At 44.6% G+C, this 15,909-nt stretch overlaps 1 protein-coding gene across 1 annotated transcript in view; it reads right to left on the reverse strand.

Moving 5' to 3' along the window:
• The window catches only part of HSPA12B (heat shock protein family A (Hsp70) member 12B), a 52,188-nt gene extending 36,691 nt beyond the window's left edge, over positions 1 to 15,497 (reverse strand). Inside the window, exons 1-2 of the mRNA XM_083757108.1 lie at positions 15,306 to 15,497; positions 4,148 to 4,209 (exon numbers count right to left, since the gene is read on the reverse strand). Coding sequence (XP_083613234.1) covers positions 4,148 to 4,190 — 43 coding nt within the window. The 5' untranslated portion in view covers positions 4,191 to 4,209; positions 15,306 to 15,497. The remainder of the gene's footprint in view (positions 1 to 4,147; positions 4,210 to 15,305) is intronic.
• Positions 15,498 to 15,909: the final 412 nt, after the last annotated feature.

Consider the following 15,909-nt stretch of genomic DNA (forward strand, 5'->3'; position numbering starts at 1 on the left):
GGAAGAAATGGAAGCTATACATCAACAGCTCAAGATGAATTTGGATAGGGCCAAGGAAGAATACAAGAAGCAGGCAGATAGGAGCAGAAGGAAAGGCGAGACCATAAGGGTGGGGGACCAGGTGTGGTTGTCAACAAAAGGGTTGCCCTTCAAGGGCGGGTGCAAGAAATTGAGACCGAAACGACTGGGACCCTTCGAAGTCATACAACAGGTCAATCCGGTGGCCTTCAAACTCAGGTTGCCAGACAACATGAAACTGCATCCAGTATTCCATAGGTCATTACTGTCACTGTACCGGGAGGGGCGGGAATCTTTGGGACGTGAAGGTGAGGTTCCCGCGGCACCGGAAGTAGAAGAGAGGGAAAGCAGTAGTCATGTAGCAGAAATACTCGACTCTCGGTGGAAAGGTAAACAGGTGGAGTACTTAGTGGCATGGGAAGGGGAACCAGAGTCCGAAAATACCTGGGTACCGGCAGAAACGGTTGATGATGAGATTTTAGTAGGAACGTTTCATCTCTGGTACCCAAGGAAGCCTCAGCCCTTGGCTAGGTTCTGGGAGGAACACTTTGGCACCACTGACGAAGAAGGGGAGTTCGAGTGGTTCCCAGAATCAGGACAAGAAGAGGAAGAAGAATCAGAAGGGGAAGAGTATTCGGGAAGAAGGGACAGTAGTAGGTGGAGGGCGGTTTTCGAGTCATCCGAAGATGAGGAGTCTTTCAGGGGGTTCCCAGCCTCACCACCCAGAGAAGAGGGGGAAACGGGGCGTGAGGGGGGTCCTGGAGGGGAGGTGGATGTCAGGGAACTGCCATCGGAGAGTCAGGTGGTGGAATGGCTCAAGGAGGTTAGGAGACCCTCGGATGCTGAGGAAGGAACCAGCAGGGGGAGAGAGAGAGTTCCCGCAGAAACTCAGTCGGAGGGATGGCTCCAAGATACTTCCAGTGAGAACAGCGGAGAGGTTTCTGGACCTCCGCTGGGGACGCCTACTCCGTGCAGGAAACTGTCACGCAGAGAATCCAAAAGGAGGGTTTCCGTTAAGGAACTCCTATGTTGGCGTAAATTCCGGAAGCGCCCACTGACGGATTCTGCCAGCGATTGAGGCAGCCATGCACCCATGGCTCCACGGACGGGGAGAGTTTAGAAACTGATTGCAGGAGTTAAGAACTCAGCCATTTACGCACAAGCAGCCCTTTAACCCATCACAGTAATGTTATAAAGGAGTATGTAAAAATGGGTTGTTAACAGGTAAGAATGTAAAGTTACAATATATTAAGATAAATGATTAAGATAAAAACAAAGATGGAAAGGATTTGCTGAATTAACTATGAACTAGAATACAAAAAAGGGAGGTGTGAGGAGGTCAAGGAAACAAGTAAATGAAAGATAAGTTATGGAAAAATTGATTTGTTTTTAATTGTTTTTATTTTTCAGTATTTTGTATTTTTTGTTTTATTATCTTTTTCTTATTTTTGTAATTTTTTGAAATTTCAATAAATATTACTTTTTAAAAAAGGAATCTAACTGAGAAGGCGGGAAAAAGGCATACCAAGGACAGAATTTCTTTGTAATGGCCAGATTGTTCTGTTGCTCTAAGTCCAACACAATCTGGATCAAGACCCTAAGTTCAGATAGAAGGGCTTTGAACCTTTGTCCATCTTTGCTCCCCCAGCAAAAAGGTCAAATTGAAATGCCTCGAGTTGTGTGTTTTTTAAGGAAAGGAGCCTGATAGGTGGGAAGGTAGTTAATAGTCTCTCAACACATTCTGAAGTGCCGCCTCCTAAGCAACTTCTGTTTTGCCTCTTGCTATTCTGCAGAAATCCCCAAGCCCAGCATCGTTGCAGAAGTGACACTTATCAATTCCTCAGAAAGTTCAGGAACGCAACACAGCTAAGGCTGCCAATTCAAAACATGTTCGAAACAAGTAATCCATGAATTTGGTCAAGTGGCAGGTTTTAAGTTGAATAAGTTAAAAAGCAAGGTTTTGGAGAAAAATTTGACGCCAATAGAAAGGGAGAGGTTTCAGAAGGAGACAGACTTAACATTGGTAAAGAAGGTAAAATACCTGGGGGTGAATATGACCACTAAGAATGTGAATTTATTTAAAGATAACTATGAGAAATGTTGGTCAGAAGTGAAAAAAGATCTAGAAATTTGGTCAAATTTGAAGCTTTCCTTGCTGGGTCGAATTGCTGTTACCAAGATGAATGTATTGCCGAGAATGTTATTCTTATTTCAATCACTGCAAATTATTGACAAGATGGATTGTTTCAAGAAGTGGCAAAGAGATATATCTAGATTTGTCTGGCAGGGCAAAAAGCCCAGAATAAAATATAAGATACTCACTGATGCTAAAGATAGAGGGGGGTTTGCCCTGCCAGACTTGAAATTCTATTATGAATCAGCAGCTTTCTGCTGGCTGAAGGAATGGCTACTTCTTGAAAATACAGATGTTTTAGACCTTGAAGGGTATGACAATGTATTTGGGTGGCATGCATATCTGTGGTATGGCAAAACAAAAGCGCATAAGGCATTTAAAAACCACATTGTCAGGAAAGCACTGTTTAATGTCTGGATCAGATATAAAGACTTTTTGGAGAGTAAAACCCCAACTTAAAACCTATGGAAGTGAAAGCCCTGAAAAAACTTAATATGGAGGCCAAATGGCCAAAATATTGGGAAATTTTAGAACAGGAAGGTGATAAATTGAAATTGCAGAGCTATGAGAAGCTTAAAGAGAAGGTGTGAGACTGGTTACACTATTTTCAAATAACAGAGGTTTATAATTTGGATTAAAAAAAATGGTTTTCAGGTGGAAAAATCAAAGTTAGAAACAGAACTGTTAGAACCCAATGCTAAGATATTACCAAGAATGTACAATTTGCTGTTGAAATGGAATACTGAGGAAGAAACGGTAAAATCTGCAATGATAAAATGGGCACAAGATTTAGGATATAATATCATGTTTGCTGACTGGGAGAAGTTGTGGACCACCGGGATTAAATTCACAGCATGTAATGCCTTAAGAGAGAATATTACGAAAATGATGTATAGGTGGTACATGACCCCAGTAAAGCTTGCAAAAATATATCACTTGCCCGATAATAAATGTTGGAAATGTAAAGAAACTGAAGGTACATTCTTTCACCTTTGGTGGACGTGCCCAAGGATTAAGGCTTTCTGGGAGATGATCTATAATGAATTGAAGAAGGTACTTAAGTACACTTTCCCTAAGAAACCAGAGGCCTTTCTCCTGGGCATAGTTGGCCAATTGGTGCCAAAGAAGGACAGAACTTTCTTTATGTACGCTACAGCAGCAGCAAGAATACTCATCGCAAAGCACTGGAAGACACAAGACTTGCCCACCCTGGAAGAATGGCAGATGCAAGTAATGGACTACATGGAAATGGCGAAAATGACTGGCAGAATCCGAGACCAGGGAGAAGAGTTGGTGGAAGAAGATTGGAGGAAATTTAAAATTTATTTACAGAAACATTGCAAAATTTTTGAATGTTGATGACATTGAAATGAACTGAAGGGGTTCTAGCAACAAGGTAAAAAAAAAAGATTGGATTGATAACAGATAAATTAATTGGATATGAATTTGCTGAACAAACTTTTAATAGGGATGCAAAAAAGGGAGGCGTGAGGAAGTCAGGAAAATAAGTGATTTAAAGATGAGAAATTAAAAAGAGGGATTTTTGTTTTGTTTTGTTTTTTCCTTTTTCCCCCTCTGTGTTTTTTGCTCTTTTGCTTTGTACTTATGTTAAATGTTTGTATTTTTTGTATTCTGTAACCTTGTATTTTGTGCTTTTCTTGTGTTTTTTCTCTTTTCTGTTTGTTGTTATTTTTAAAACTTAATAAAATATTATTTTTTTAAAAAAAAATGTTCGAAACAACAACGTGTTATCCTTTTCCCTTGGCTTTGGACAGAACTCCCACCCAGAGCTTTGGTAAGTAACAGTGAGGTAATGTAAGATTACCAGTCTAGTGTCTACTGCCCTCTAAGGCAGTAGAGAAATTATCTTCACCCTCTACAGAGATTTGGAAATTGGTACCCGGGTCATCTGCCCGCCACCCACCTTCTTTTATTTTCCCAGGCTGAATATGCCCAGTTTTCCCATATCACTGATTATCTTCCAGTATTTCTTACCGATTTGGAGAGTGTGCATTGCTGGTTCCACAAGCGTTGACATCTTCACATCACTTTTCTGGCTGAAAGACAGACAGAACATCCCAGTCAAATTGCCCTCTGATTTATTTATTTTAAAAGATTTTATTGAAGTAAATAAAGCAAACCAATAGAAGTACAAAAAGGCAGCACAGCATATACAAAAATGATTTAATATTCGGTGGGTAAAGTACTTGAAACCATCAAGGAAGCCAAATTTCATGTTGTGCTGTGAAGAGGCTGTCCTGTGTTTACTTCTTGTAGATAAGATAAAATCCCAACAAGCAGCAATGAATTTTTCAGGGTTCTCCAAGCCTTTATTTTCCCAGCTAATGCTAAACTCCACATATTTTTACACCATGCATCAGTGGCCTAGACTGAAAGTCCCCGTCTCCCCACAGATGTCTAAGTCCCCTTCTTTCCAGGGCTTTTTCCAAGCCTGTGTGCAGCCAACCTCTCCTCCACCCTCTTCACGCCTCTCCTGGTTCTGGGAGACCAAGAGGGAGGGGAGCTGGTCACAAGAGAGGGGGAGACACGTTGACTTCTTCCTCAGCCAGACTCCTCTCCTGTTTCAGCTTCTGCCTCTGGTTCTGCACTTCTCTCTGTCACAGAGTCTCCCTGCTCACAGAGCCCTGTTATCCCTTCAGCTTCCAATACCTCCTCTTCCCAGTCTTCTCTCTCATCTCCATCTGACCACTCATCATCGTCCCACTACCAATACCAAGGCTCTGGGCCTTGTTCCCTTGGTGGTTCCTCAGCTGGTTCTTTCCTCCCATCATTGATCTGTGTCCAGCCAGTCCATGGCATCTGATAATGATGATGATGATATACATACACACACACACACACACACACACACACACACACCCTGCCCATCTGGCTGGGTTTCCCCAGCCCCTCTATGTGGCTCCCAACAGAATATTAAAAACACGATAAAACACCAAGCCAGAGGGTGTTAAAGAAGGACCGAACATTTTTTATGTATGCAACAACAGCAGCAAGGATACTTGTCGCTAAATACTGGAAAACCCAAGATTTGCCCACACTGGAAGAATGGCAGATGCAACTGATAGACTATATGGAGCTTGCAGAAATGACTGGCAGAATCCGAGACCTGGGAGAAGAAGTTGTGGAGGAGGACTGGAAGAAATTTAAGGACTATTTACAAAAATATTGTAAATTGTATGAATGTTAAGAAAGATGTAAGATTATCAACAATATGGCACCAATAAGTTAGTTAAAAGGAATATGAAGATAAATGAAAATACAAGAAAAGATAAATTTTGCATAAATATTATGTTAAAATTAAGCTTTTAAGGTTTGGGTTAAATTATCTAAAATTAGGGATACAATATCAGAAAATTATAATATAAGAATTGAAACAAGGTGATAAATTGCTGGGTAAAGTTCGAAAATTTGGAACGCAGGAACGAGAGATGCGAGGAAGTCCAAAGAAGTGAAGAAAATGTGGATATTGGAAAAATTATATGTTATTTTGTTTGTTTTTTCTATTGTACTAAGAAAATCTTTAATAAATATTTATTAAAAAAAACAGAAACAAAACACCAAACATTAGAAACTTCCCTAAACACGGCTGCCTTCAGATGTCTTCTAAATGTCAGATAGTTGTTTATTTCCTTGACTTTCTGATGGAAGGGCGTTCCACAGGACAGGTGCCACCACTGAGAAGGCCCTCTGTCTGGTTCCCTGCAACCTCACTTCTCGCAGGGAGGGAACCATCAGAAGGCTTTCAGAGCTGGACCCCAGTGTCCGGGCTGGACGATGGGAGTGGAGACGCTCCTTCAGGATGATAATGTTGCTGAGATGCCATTACTCTGGCAGACCTCTCTGAACACCCCACTGCCCACCCTCAGAAGGCAACATCACACCAAGCCCATCAATATGTGTTGCTTGCTGGCAAATGCGTATTTTTTTTGGTAATAGCCCATGCACTCCATACACTGCATATTTCAGAACGCTCTATTCATGCTGCAATGGTCTGAAGACTCCTTGTGTTGGCAACCTCAAGGCGGTCTATGTGGGGTTGTCTTTGGGTTTGGTTCAGAAGCTCCAGCTGGTCCAGAATGCTGCGGCCAAATTGCTGACGGAGGCACTTGCCCAACAACATGTGTTGCCATTGTGAAAACAGCTGCCGACTTCCAATCATGCCAAGTTCAAGGTCCATCTCTTAATTTACAAAGCCCTGAACAACTTGGGTCCAGGGATTTCCTGAGCCTTTTCATCCCATCTCGATTCCTGAGATTCTCTGCAGGAGCGTCACTGCCCATCCCTCAAGAAGGCTCGTTTGACAGCAAAAAGAAACCAAGGCTTTAGTGCCATCACCTCAGAGTTGTGGAATACTCTGCAAATAGAGATTTGGAAGGCACCTTCTGTTTTAAATTCTAAATGCCTGCTGACAATTTTTCTATTCTGCCAGGCCTGTGCAGCCAATTAAGGAAACATATTTCCACAAAGTCTAATTGACGTCTGTTTTTAACTTCTAAAATATGTTTTTATCACGTGGTTTTAAGTATTTTTGTTGTGAAGAGCTTTGGCTTATTGTTTATGAAATACATATTTTTAACAACATATAAGATGTAACAAACTGAAGTCCAACGGAATATGACACACACCAGAAAGGGCTTTGGTGATTAGCAGCCATTGCGAAAGGCGGGTGAGATGTGATATTGAACATCTGTCTCAGGTGGGGATGTGCATTGACCACAAAATTTGGTCCTTCTCCTTCTTTGACAATCACTCGTAGCTGAGTAAGATTGTCTTCCATGAACATGGTCTTAACCATGGGTAGGCAAACTAAGGCCCAGGGGCCGGATGCGGCCCAATTGCCTTCTAAATCCGTCCCATGGACGGTCTGGGAATCAGTGTGTTTTTACATGAGTAGAATGTGTCCTTTTATTTAAAATGCGTCTCTGGGTTATTTGTGGGGCATAGGAATTCGATCTCCCCCCCCCTCAAAATATAGTCCAGCCCCCCACAAGGTCTGAGGGGCAGTGGACCGGCCCCCTGCTGAAAAGGTTTGCTGACCCCTGGTTAACAATGAGTCTGTAAGTGACTGTGGAGGCCAGTTCTGAATCCACACATCCTTCCACAGTGGGGAGATTGGTTTCCAGGCAGGAGTTGACCACGGTGTGGATTTGCCAAGCATGCCTTACTCTTAGCATGTTTCTTCCTTTTGTCCTGAGTTCGAGCATACAATGCATACCCTTTGGGGAAATTGCTTGCCAAAGTAGGAACAAGAATGTGTGTGAATGTTCAAGTCCACTTGAACTTGGGGCAAGAGTAGAAAAACGAAGCAGCAGAGCCACACATTTAAAGCACACCCGATACACACTTGAAGCACATAATTCCCACCCCTCCAAGTATCCTGGGAACTGTAGTTTGTGACTGAAACTACTGTACAGTTTCAAGGATTCTATGGGGGAAAGTTGTGTGCTTTAAATGTGCATCAGTTTTTAATGTGTGACATTTTAATGTATTTTTAATCTTTGTTGGAAGCCGCCCAGAGTGGCTGGGGAAACCCAGCCAGATGGGCAGGGTACAAATAATAAATTATCATCATCATCATCATCATCATTATCAGATGTGCCTTAAATTCATGGTGTAGGTCAGCTGTGAGAGAAACTGAAATCAACACAGCCACCCATTCCTCCCTGGCTGTGAGCTGATCACCAAACACGCCTCTATGATCAGAATCGATATGCGAACGATCACCAGATACTGGGCACAAACAACAGGAGCAGGCTATCTGAGGAGGGGCCACACCCTGTGTTCCAAATGGTCCGCTCCAAACCCCGGAAGTCCCGAGAGGAAAGATCTCATTCTGAAACTGCAGCTGCCCAGCTTTTCCTGACCAGGAACACATTTCCGTAACTGCGCCGCCTATAAATAGAGACGCAGGAATGGGTGGGAAGGGGATGGAGAATGACTCCAGTGATATCAGCTGCGGAGATCTTTAAAGCTGGTTTAAAGAGCACACCCTCTGCATTAGAGACCAGGGCCGCCAATCAAACTGATGCCAGGGCCTCGTCTGCCTGGCCCTTGTGAGAACAGGATGTAGGGCCAGACGGGATGCTGGCCCGATCCAACAGCCTCTGATTATGTTCTTATGGTCCATAATTTGGCGGTCTGTCAACCCACCAACTTTGGGCTTTGGGGCGATCCCTGTTCACATCTGAACACATCCTGTCCGCTTCCACTATTTGAGGCATCATATTAAAAGTGCTTCCAGTGCATTTATAGTTTTAATACTAACAACAGCCCTATAAAGTATACAGGGATTATTATTCCCATATTGTAGATGGAAGGGTCAAGGCTGAGAGTAGGTTTGACTAACACTACCTAGTGAGTTCATGGCAGGTGCGAGATTTGAACCAAAGGCCTCCTGATTCAACAGTCTCTACACTAGCTCTCTAATCAGAGTAGAATAAAGGGAACCAAATCGATTTGTTAAATATATGGTTCATGGTGCCCTGGTTCACCTTTTTACTAGTTTTTTCACTATTCTGTTCTAAATTTGCTATTCTCCATTTAAAGTATCATTATGGGATGCGGGTGGTGCTGTGGGTTAAACCACCAAGCCTAGGACTTGCCGATCAGAAGGTCGGCGGTTCGAATCCCCACGACAAGGTGAGCTCCCGTTGCTCCTGCCCACCTAGCAGTTCAAAAGCACATCAAAGTGCAAGTAGATAAATAGGTACCACTCCAGCGGGAAGGTAAACGGTGTTTCCGTGCGCTGCTCTGGTTCGCCAGAAGCGGCTTAGTCATGCTGGCCACATGACCCGGAAACTGTACGCCGGCTCCCTCGGCCAGTAAAACGAGATGAGCGCTGCAACCCCAGAGTCGGCCGCGACTGGACCTAATGGTCAAGGGTCCCTTTACCTTTACCTTTACTACTGAACAGACATGGAGAACCCTGGGAATTGTAGTTTGCTGGTGGGTGCCAGAAACTGCAGCTCCTTGAGATCAGTCAGCAGCCTTAACAAACAGCAGTTCCTAGGATTCTCCATGACTGCTAAAGTGGTTATAGAAATAGATTGAAACGAATGGTTTGGATTTGACCAAGTTAGTCATCTCCTGAAAGGCTTGCTGGCCATTTTGCTTACAAAACCTTAGATCTCAGTTTTCAGGCAGTTTCTAGCAATTCAGGAGCAAAGCAATTGCAGATATGCCATTGGAGCTAAGCTGTTGTAATTCAGATTCTGCAAGGCTTGTCTCAGCTTGCGGATGAGCAGTCTTAAGATTATCATCATCACCAAGGGCAATTTATTTACAGAGCTGCCGGTGTTTCATACAGGGCGGTGTGCGGGTTTTAATTTGCAAGCTGCTTTGGGGGTTGTCTTTTGAATGGAAGGACCGGGCAGTTATTTGGGTTTTCTTGATAAATTGTTTATCTGAATTCAGTCATAAGGATTACTGAACTCATGGACATGGAGGTTTGGAGTACTCTGCAATGCTACTTTTAGACTCCGGATTTAACCATCTTATTTCCACCCCACCCCACTTTTTAGATGGGAATGTGTGTTACTAAATATCAGGTGGCAAAGTTGGGGGAGAAGAAACTTTGGGAACCTGGTTTTCCTTTTACAAAGCATCCTCAGGTGCTCATCTTTTTAACTTCTTCAGAACTAATCATCCAATAATAGATCACTAAAAAAAGGAGTGCTTGAGAGTCCCGTGCACTGCAAGAAGATCAAACCTATCCATTCTGAAGGAAGTCAGCCCTGAGTGCTCACTGGAAGGACAGATCCTGAAGCTGAAGCGCCAATACTTTGGCCACCTCATGAGAAGAGAAGACTCCCTGGGAAAGACCCTGATGTTGGGAAAGATGGAGGGCACAAGGAGAAGGGGACGACAGAGGACGAGATGGTGGGACAGTGTTCTCGAAGCGACCAGAATGAGTTTGACCAAACTGTGGGAGGCAGTGGAAGAGAGGAGGGCCTGGCGTGCTCTGGTCCAGGGGGTCACCAAGAGTCGGACACGACTAAATGACTAAACAACAACAACAAAAAGGAGGATGACAGACATCAGGATGACAGACAGAGATATTATTACAAAAGGTATAGGCAGGTGTGGCCCTCAAACTACTTTTGAGTGCCAGAGCATGAGTCATAACAAGAAAAGGGCCCCTGAGCATATACAGAGTGCCTTTTCTTCAACAAGAACTACTCTGACACAGTTGGATTCATAGGCACAGAAGGAGCTTGGAGTCTCAAGTAGAACTAGCACCTTTCATTTTAGGAATTGCTGGTGATCCTTCTCTGGGCTTATAGAATAATAGAATTGTAGTGTTGGAATGGGGACCCCAAGGATCATCAAGTCCAACCCCCTGTGATGCAGGAATAATTTAAGGTATGCAGTCCCAACACAGTACTTGGGTTTAAGTATTTCTAAAACATGGAGAGAACATCCGAACCAGCGATTGCACCAATAATTCTCCCTCTCTCCTGCCTTGCATATGTTTGCTTCTTTGCCCTGACTTCTGGTAGTGAAAGTATTTTGTTTCCTATGATGTAAAAGGCAAAGCATACATAAGATTATAATTTCCATCTGTGGAATCAAAGGGCACTGCTACAGAAAGAACCACAAGCGTTTGATTGGCTGCAGCGGCGTTGTCCCCGCACGCACCTCCTCTTGCAAAAAGAGAGAGAGAGAGAGAAAATACGACTTTGAGCAGAAGCCAAGCGAGAGCAACCACCAAGATGCGATCATAATTTGCTTCCGAAGCAGTTTTCAGCGTGCAAAAAGGGCTCTGCAAAGCATTGTGCCTTTTCTCGCAATCAGCCTTGAGAAACTGTTGGCTCACTTGGCCTGCTTTCTGGATAAAGGAGCACTGAAAGCGTTTGTTGTCTACAGCAGAGGACTGAGAGCAGACTAGTCAAGGGGGGGGGGGAGGTCTGGTGGCACATTTTTCGGCAACAAATCAAGAGCCACTAAGTGCAGGAAATCTCCCAGGGTTCTGCCCTTGAGACAGGGTCACCAAAGTGGACAGCCAGTTGGTTCCTTCTGAGGGACTGAGGGTAGGCAGGTGGAGAGAAACATAGCGAATTCTTAGAACAGGGGACCCTCCCTTTGTTAGATTCCGGAATAAACACTTATGCAGAGCAGGAATTCAATAGCATTTCTTTCCAACTTTGCTAATGGTTAAAGACTGCGAGCCCATTGTGAAAACGAACAAAAAACGAACCCAGGGCAGTTTGCAGGATCAGCTCTAGCCTCTCCCAACTTGATGCCTTGGACTACAATTTTCATTAGACCCAGCCAACGCAGCCTCATGGGAATTGTAGTCCTAAATATCTGGAGAGTGCTAGGTTGGAGAAGCCTAGTTTAAGCTGAAATTAAGGGCTTATCCATTCTGTTGTTTAAGGTGGGTCAGAACGTAGGAAGAGCTGGGTGCAGGATCAGGCCAATGGCCCATCTAGTCCAGCATCCTCTTTTCACAGTGGACAGCCAGATGACCACCGGAAACCTGCAAACAGGATCTCTCTTCCACCGTTTGTCACCACAATCTTAAGTGCTAATAGAAGCTTAGAGATTTGCAGTTCATGGTCTTGTTCCATATTTTGGCTGTTCTGTTTACAGGAGGAAAGAGGAAGAAAAGAAAGGTCTGCACCTCCAGATATCCTCCTCATCAGGCTCTCCTTCCATCTTCCTCTTCTCGAACAGTTCACGGAAAATTAATTTCGAAGAAGTACCACCTCCATGTTCCACGCTCAAAGTCCCTGAATGGTTAAAATGAGTTTGGCTTCTTATTTTCTCATCTTGGGACAAGTTTAGGTAAGGAGATCAAGAGCCCAGAAAGAAGTTTTTCTTTGAGACTTTTGAGTCTAAACCAAGAAATTTGAGCAGCCCACGGAGACATGGACATTTGTCAGGGAGCACTGCACCATGGAATACGGAGTGTTTTCAATGCATTTTCCAGGCTGTTACTCGTTTCACAGCTATCTTCCCTGTTAAACACAAGTGTGTCTTCTTGTAAAGGTGAGTGGGGAGAAATATACCCTTCCCAAACCCTGATTCTGAATATCATGGGATGGTTAAAGAAGGTGGGGAATTATACATCGGTCCCTGTTGTCTCAGGCCAATATTCTCCCCTGTATACACTTATTTGCTTCTGAGAGCTGTTCCCACCCTTTTTACCTACTGGACTTCACTTATACTTTTCTCCAAACGCAGGGATGAGACTCAGAAATTTTGGGAATCATAATCAACAAAAAAGCCCCACCCTGACCCCTCTCACACGCTCATAAATTCATTTATTCCAAGAGGACCTGTAGACCTCAGCCAATACCCAGGAAACCCTTAACTATTCCCCAGATGGGAACTTAAACTTTTCTTGGCCCATGTTTCTGCAAGGGTCCTCTGCCTATTATTATTATTATTATTATTATTATTATTATTATTATTATTATTCCCCATCCATCTGACTGGGCTGCCTTCAGACATCTTCTAAAAGCTGTATAGTTACTCATCTTCTTGACATTGGATAGGAGGGTGACCCACAAGGTGGGAGCCACCACTGAGAAGGCCTTCTGCCTGGTTCCCTTTCCAGTTGCTGACCAGTAGATATTCAACAGGAAAAGCTTTTACCCACTACTGAGAAGTCGTGATTCGAAGAAACTTTCATGCCACTGTTATAGAGCAGGTGTAGAACATTTTGACCCCCAGGTAAGAAGAGTTACGATCCCACTGCAAGTCCAAGGTTTTCTCCAATATTTTGTAGCTAAGCAAACCTGGAAACTCCAGATGTTTCAGATCTCTACTCCTGGAATTGAGACTGAGGGCTCAGACCTCAAGAGAGCCAGTGTAGTGTATTTATTCTTTATTCCTTATTTAATGTGTTTTTTTTAAAAAAAACCCTCAAGTGGTTTACATAAAACAAATAAGCAGATAACAATAAAATGTATTGACTAGAGGGCTGGACTCGGGACTTGAGAGGGTCCGGGTTCAAATCCCTCTTCTGCTGTGAAACTCACAGGATGACCCTGGGCCTTATTACCTCACGTTGTTGCTAAGGGTATAAAATGCAGAGCTGGGGAACTGCGTTCCGCATCTTGAACCCCTTGGAGGAAAGAAGGAGAGATAGAGCATTGAATTAGGGGACTTGGAGGCCTGGGTTCAAATCCCGTATACTTATGGTATTGGCTTACCCCAAATAGGCCCACTCAATACAGCCTGGGTAGCTCAGTTGGATAGAGAGTGGTGCTGATAACACCAGGATTGCAGGTTTGAGCCCCATATGAGAGAGATGCACAGTCCTGCGATGCTGAATATTTCTGCACTGGGCAGGCTGGACTAGATGATCCTCAGGGTCCCTTCCAACTTGACAATTCTATTATTCTGTGACGTTTCTGAACTGTGGAACTGGCCCTGCTACAGAGGCCGCGTCACACTCACCCACACTTGTAAGAAATCAACATTTTAGCGAGGCAGCAGCTACGTACACTTTGGAACTCATGCCTGTTGACGCCATGCAGGTGCCTTTACTGTGTTCTTTAATTCCAGTTACAGATAGGTAGCCGTGTTGGTCTGCCATAGTCAAAACAAAAAAATTCCTTCCAGTAGCACCTTAAAGACCAACTAAGTCAGTTCTTGGTATGAGCTTTCGTGTGCATGCACACTTCTTCAGATACACTTCTTCTTCTTCTTGCATGCACACGAAAGCTCATACCAAGAACTGACTTAGTTGGTCTTTAAGGTGCTACTGGAAGGAATTTTTTTGTGTTCTTTAATAATACGGTAATAATAATATATTTATACCCCGCCCATCTGGCTGGGTTTCCAGCATCTGCTTAAAACATTTTTGTTTAGGCAAGCCTCCCCAGACATGAACAACTTAACGGCCTCAGCCCGGTATACCTGTAGGAGCATCTCCATCCCCACCGTTCTGCCCAGACACTGAGGTCCAGCGCCGAGGGCCTTCTGGCGGTTCCCTCCCTGTAAGAAGCCAAGATACAGGGAACCAGGCAGAGGGCCTTCTCAGTGGTGGTGCCCTCTCTGTGGTACGCCCTCCCACCAGATGTCAAAGAGAACAACAACTACCAGACTTTTAGAAGACATCTGAAGGCAGCCCTGTTTAGGGAAGCTTTTAATGTTTAATAGAATATTGTACACTGGTACCTCGGGTTACATACACTTCAGGTTACATACGCTTCAGGCTACAGACTCCGCTAACCCAGAAATATTACCTCGGGTTAAGAACTTTGCTTCAGGATGTGAACAGAAATTGTGCTCCAGCGGCGCGGTAGCAGCAGGAGGCCCCATTAGCTAAAGTCGTGCTTCAGGTTAAGAACAGTTTCAGGTTAAGAACGGACCTCCAGAACGAATTAAATACTTAACCCGAGGTACCACTGTATTTTAAATTTTTGTTGGAAGCCACCCAGAGTGGCTGGGGAAACCCAGCCAGATGGGCGGGGTATAAATAATAAATCATCATCATCATCATCATTACATGCATTTTATCCTGTTTTAGCTACTGTTTAATCATCTTTTGGATGTTTCCAAATCCTGTTCTAACTGTTTTTATTGACAATTTCAAATATTTTACTTAAAAAAAACCAAAATAGGTTTGGTGGGTGGTGGTTGTTCTTACAATAAAGTGGGGTGTAATTTTTGTTAAACAGATTTATTTATTTTTAATGCACCTGATAATCCATACATAAGTTAAAGAAGACCTGCAGTATTAACCCAAGCTAGTCCCCCAGCCCTCCCACATTGCTTGGGGTAGTTTTTGCAGTCTTGTGTAACTCACAACCTACCCGTATCTCCATTTATCTTCACAACAACCTTACAAGGTGGTCTTTCACCCAGAAAGTCTGGCTCAGAAGCCGGGAGCCAGCCAGCGAGCTTCTGGGTCGCGTGAGCAGGGCTGAGACCCAACTTCTTTTTCCTCCCTGACTCCAAGGCCACCCCACCAACCACCCCACCCTCCCCTCCCCTGGCATGAAGGGCTAGGAGAGATGCCACCTAATCTCCAACCTCCTTCCACCCTGCATCCTTCGTTCGCCACAAGCCGCCACCCCCGACCCCAACCTTGGCACTGCCCATGGCTTTCTGGAACTGCCTGTCTCCTTCTTCCAAAACTCTTCTCGCCCGAAAGGATTTGCCGAGAAGGGAGCCTCACCTCTTCTTCACGGGCGGTGCCAATGAACCGCAGATGCCGCGGCCGGGACAAAGCCCCCCAAGTCCAGCTGACCTTCCTGCTTCCCCTGAGGCCACCTCTTCTTCTGGACCTTGCAAGACCCGAAGACCATGCCCAGAGAGAGTCCTTTGGTCTGCTTGGTCTCTCTGCCTCTCCTCCCAGTTTCCTCCAGGCCTCCCTCTCCTCCCCACCCCCTTATCCTGGCCCAGCCCAGACCTGGCTCTTGTTCAAATTGCAAGCCCAGCTGCAGATGTGCTGCATGGGACGGTGGGGTGGGAGGAAGAAGGGGGGCCCAGGCTCAGCCTACACCACCCCTGCGGGACAGAGACCCCCAACACCTCCCTCCTCTCTCCTTTGCTTGGGCAGTGCAGGAGCCCTTGCCAAAACAAACCACCCCCTTCTAAATGTAGGGAGGCTCCCCCCCTGGATTCCTTTGCAGGAATGTGCAAGATGTGGAGGGCAGACACAACATGTGGGGAGGGGGGAGGGCGGGGAGGAAAGACCCTCCCCTTCCCCAGCGCAGATTCTCCGAGAGAGAGAGGCCTGGGGTGGAGAATTGCAGGAGGCCAAGGAAAATAGAGAGAGG

This window comes from Podarcis gaigeae, assembly GCF_964106915.1.
Source record: "Podarcis gaigeae genome assembly, chromosome: 9".
Classification (NCBI taxonomy): Eukaryota; Metazoa; Chordata; class Lepidosauria; order Squamata; family Lacertidae; genus Podarcis; species Podarcis gaigeae.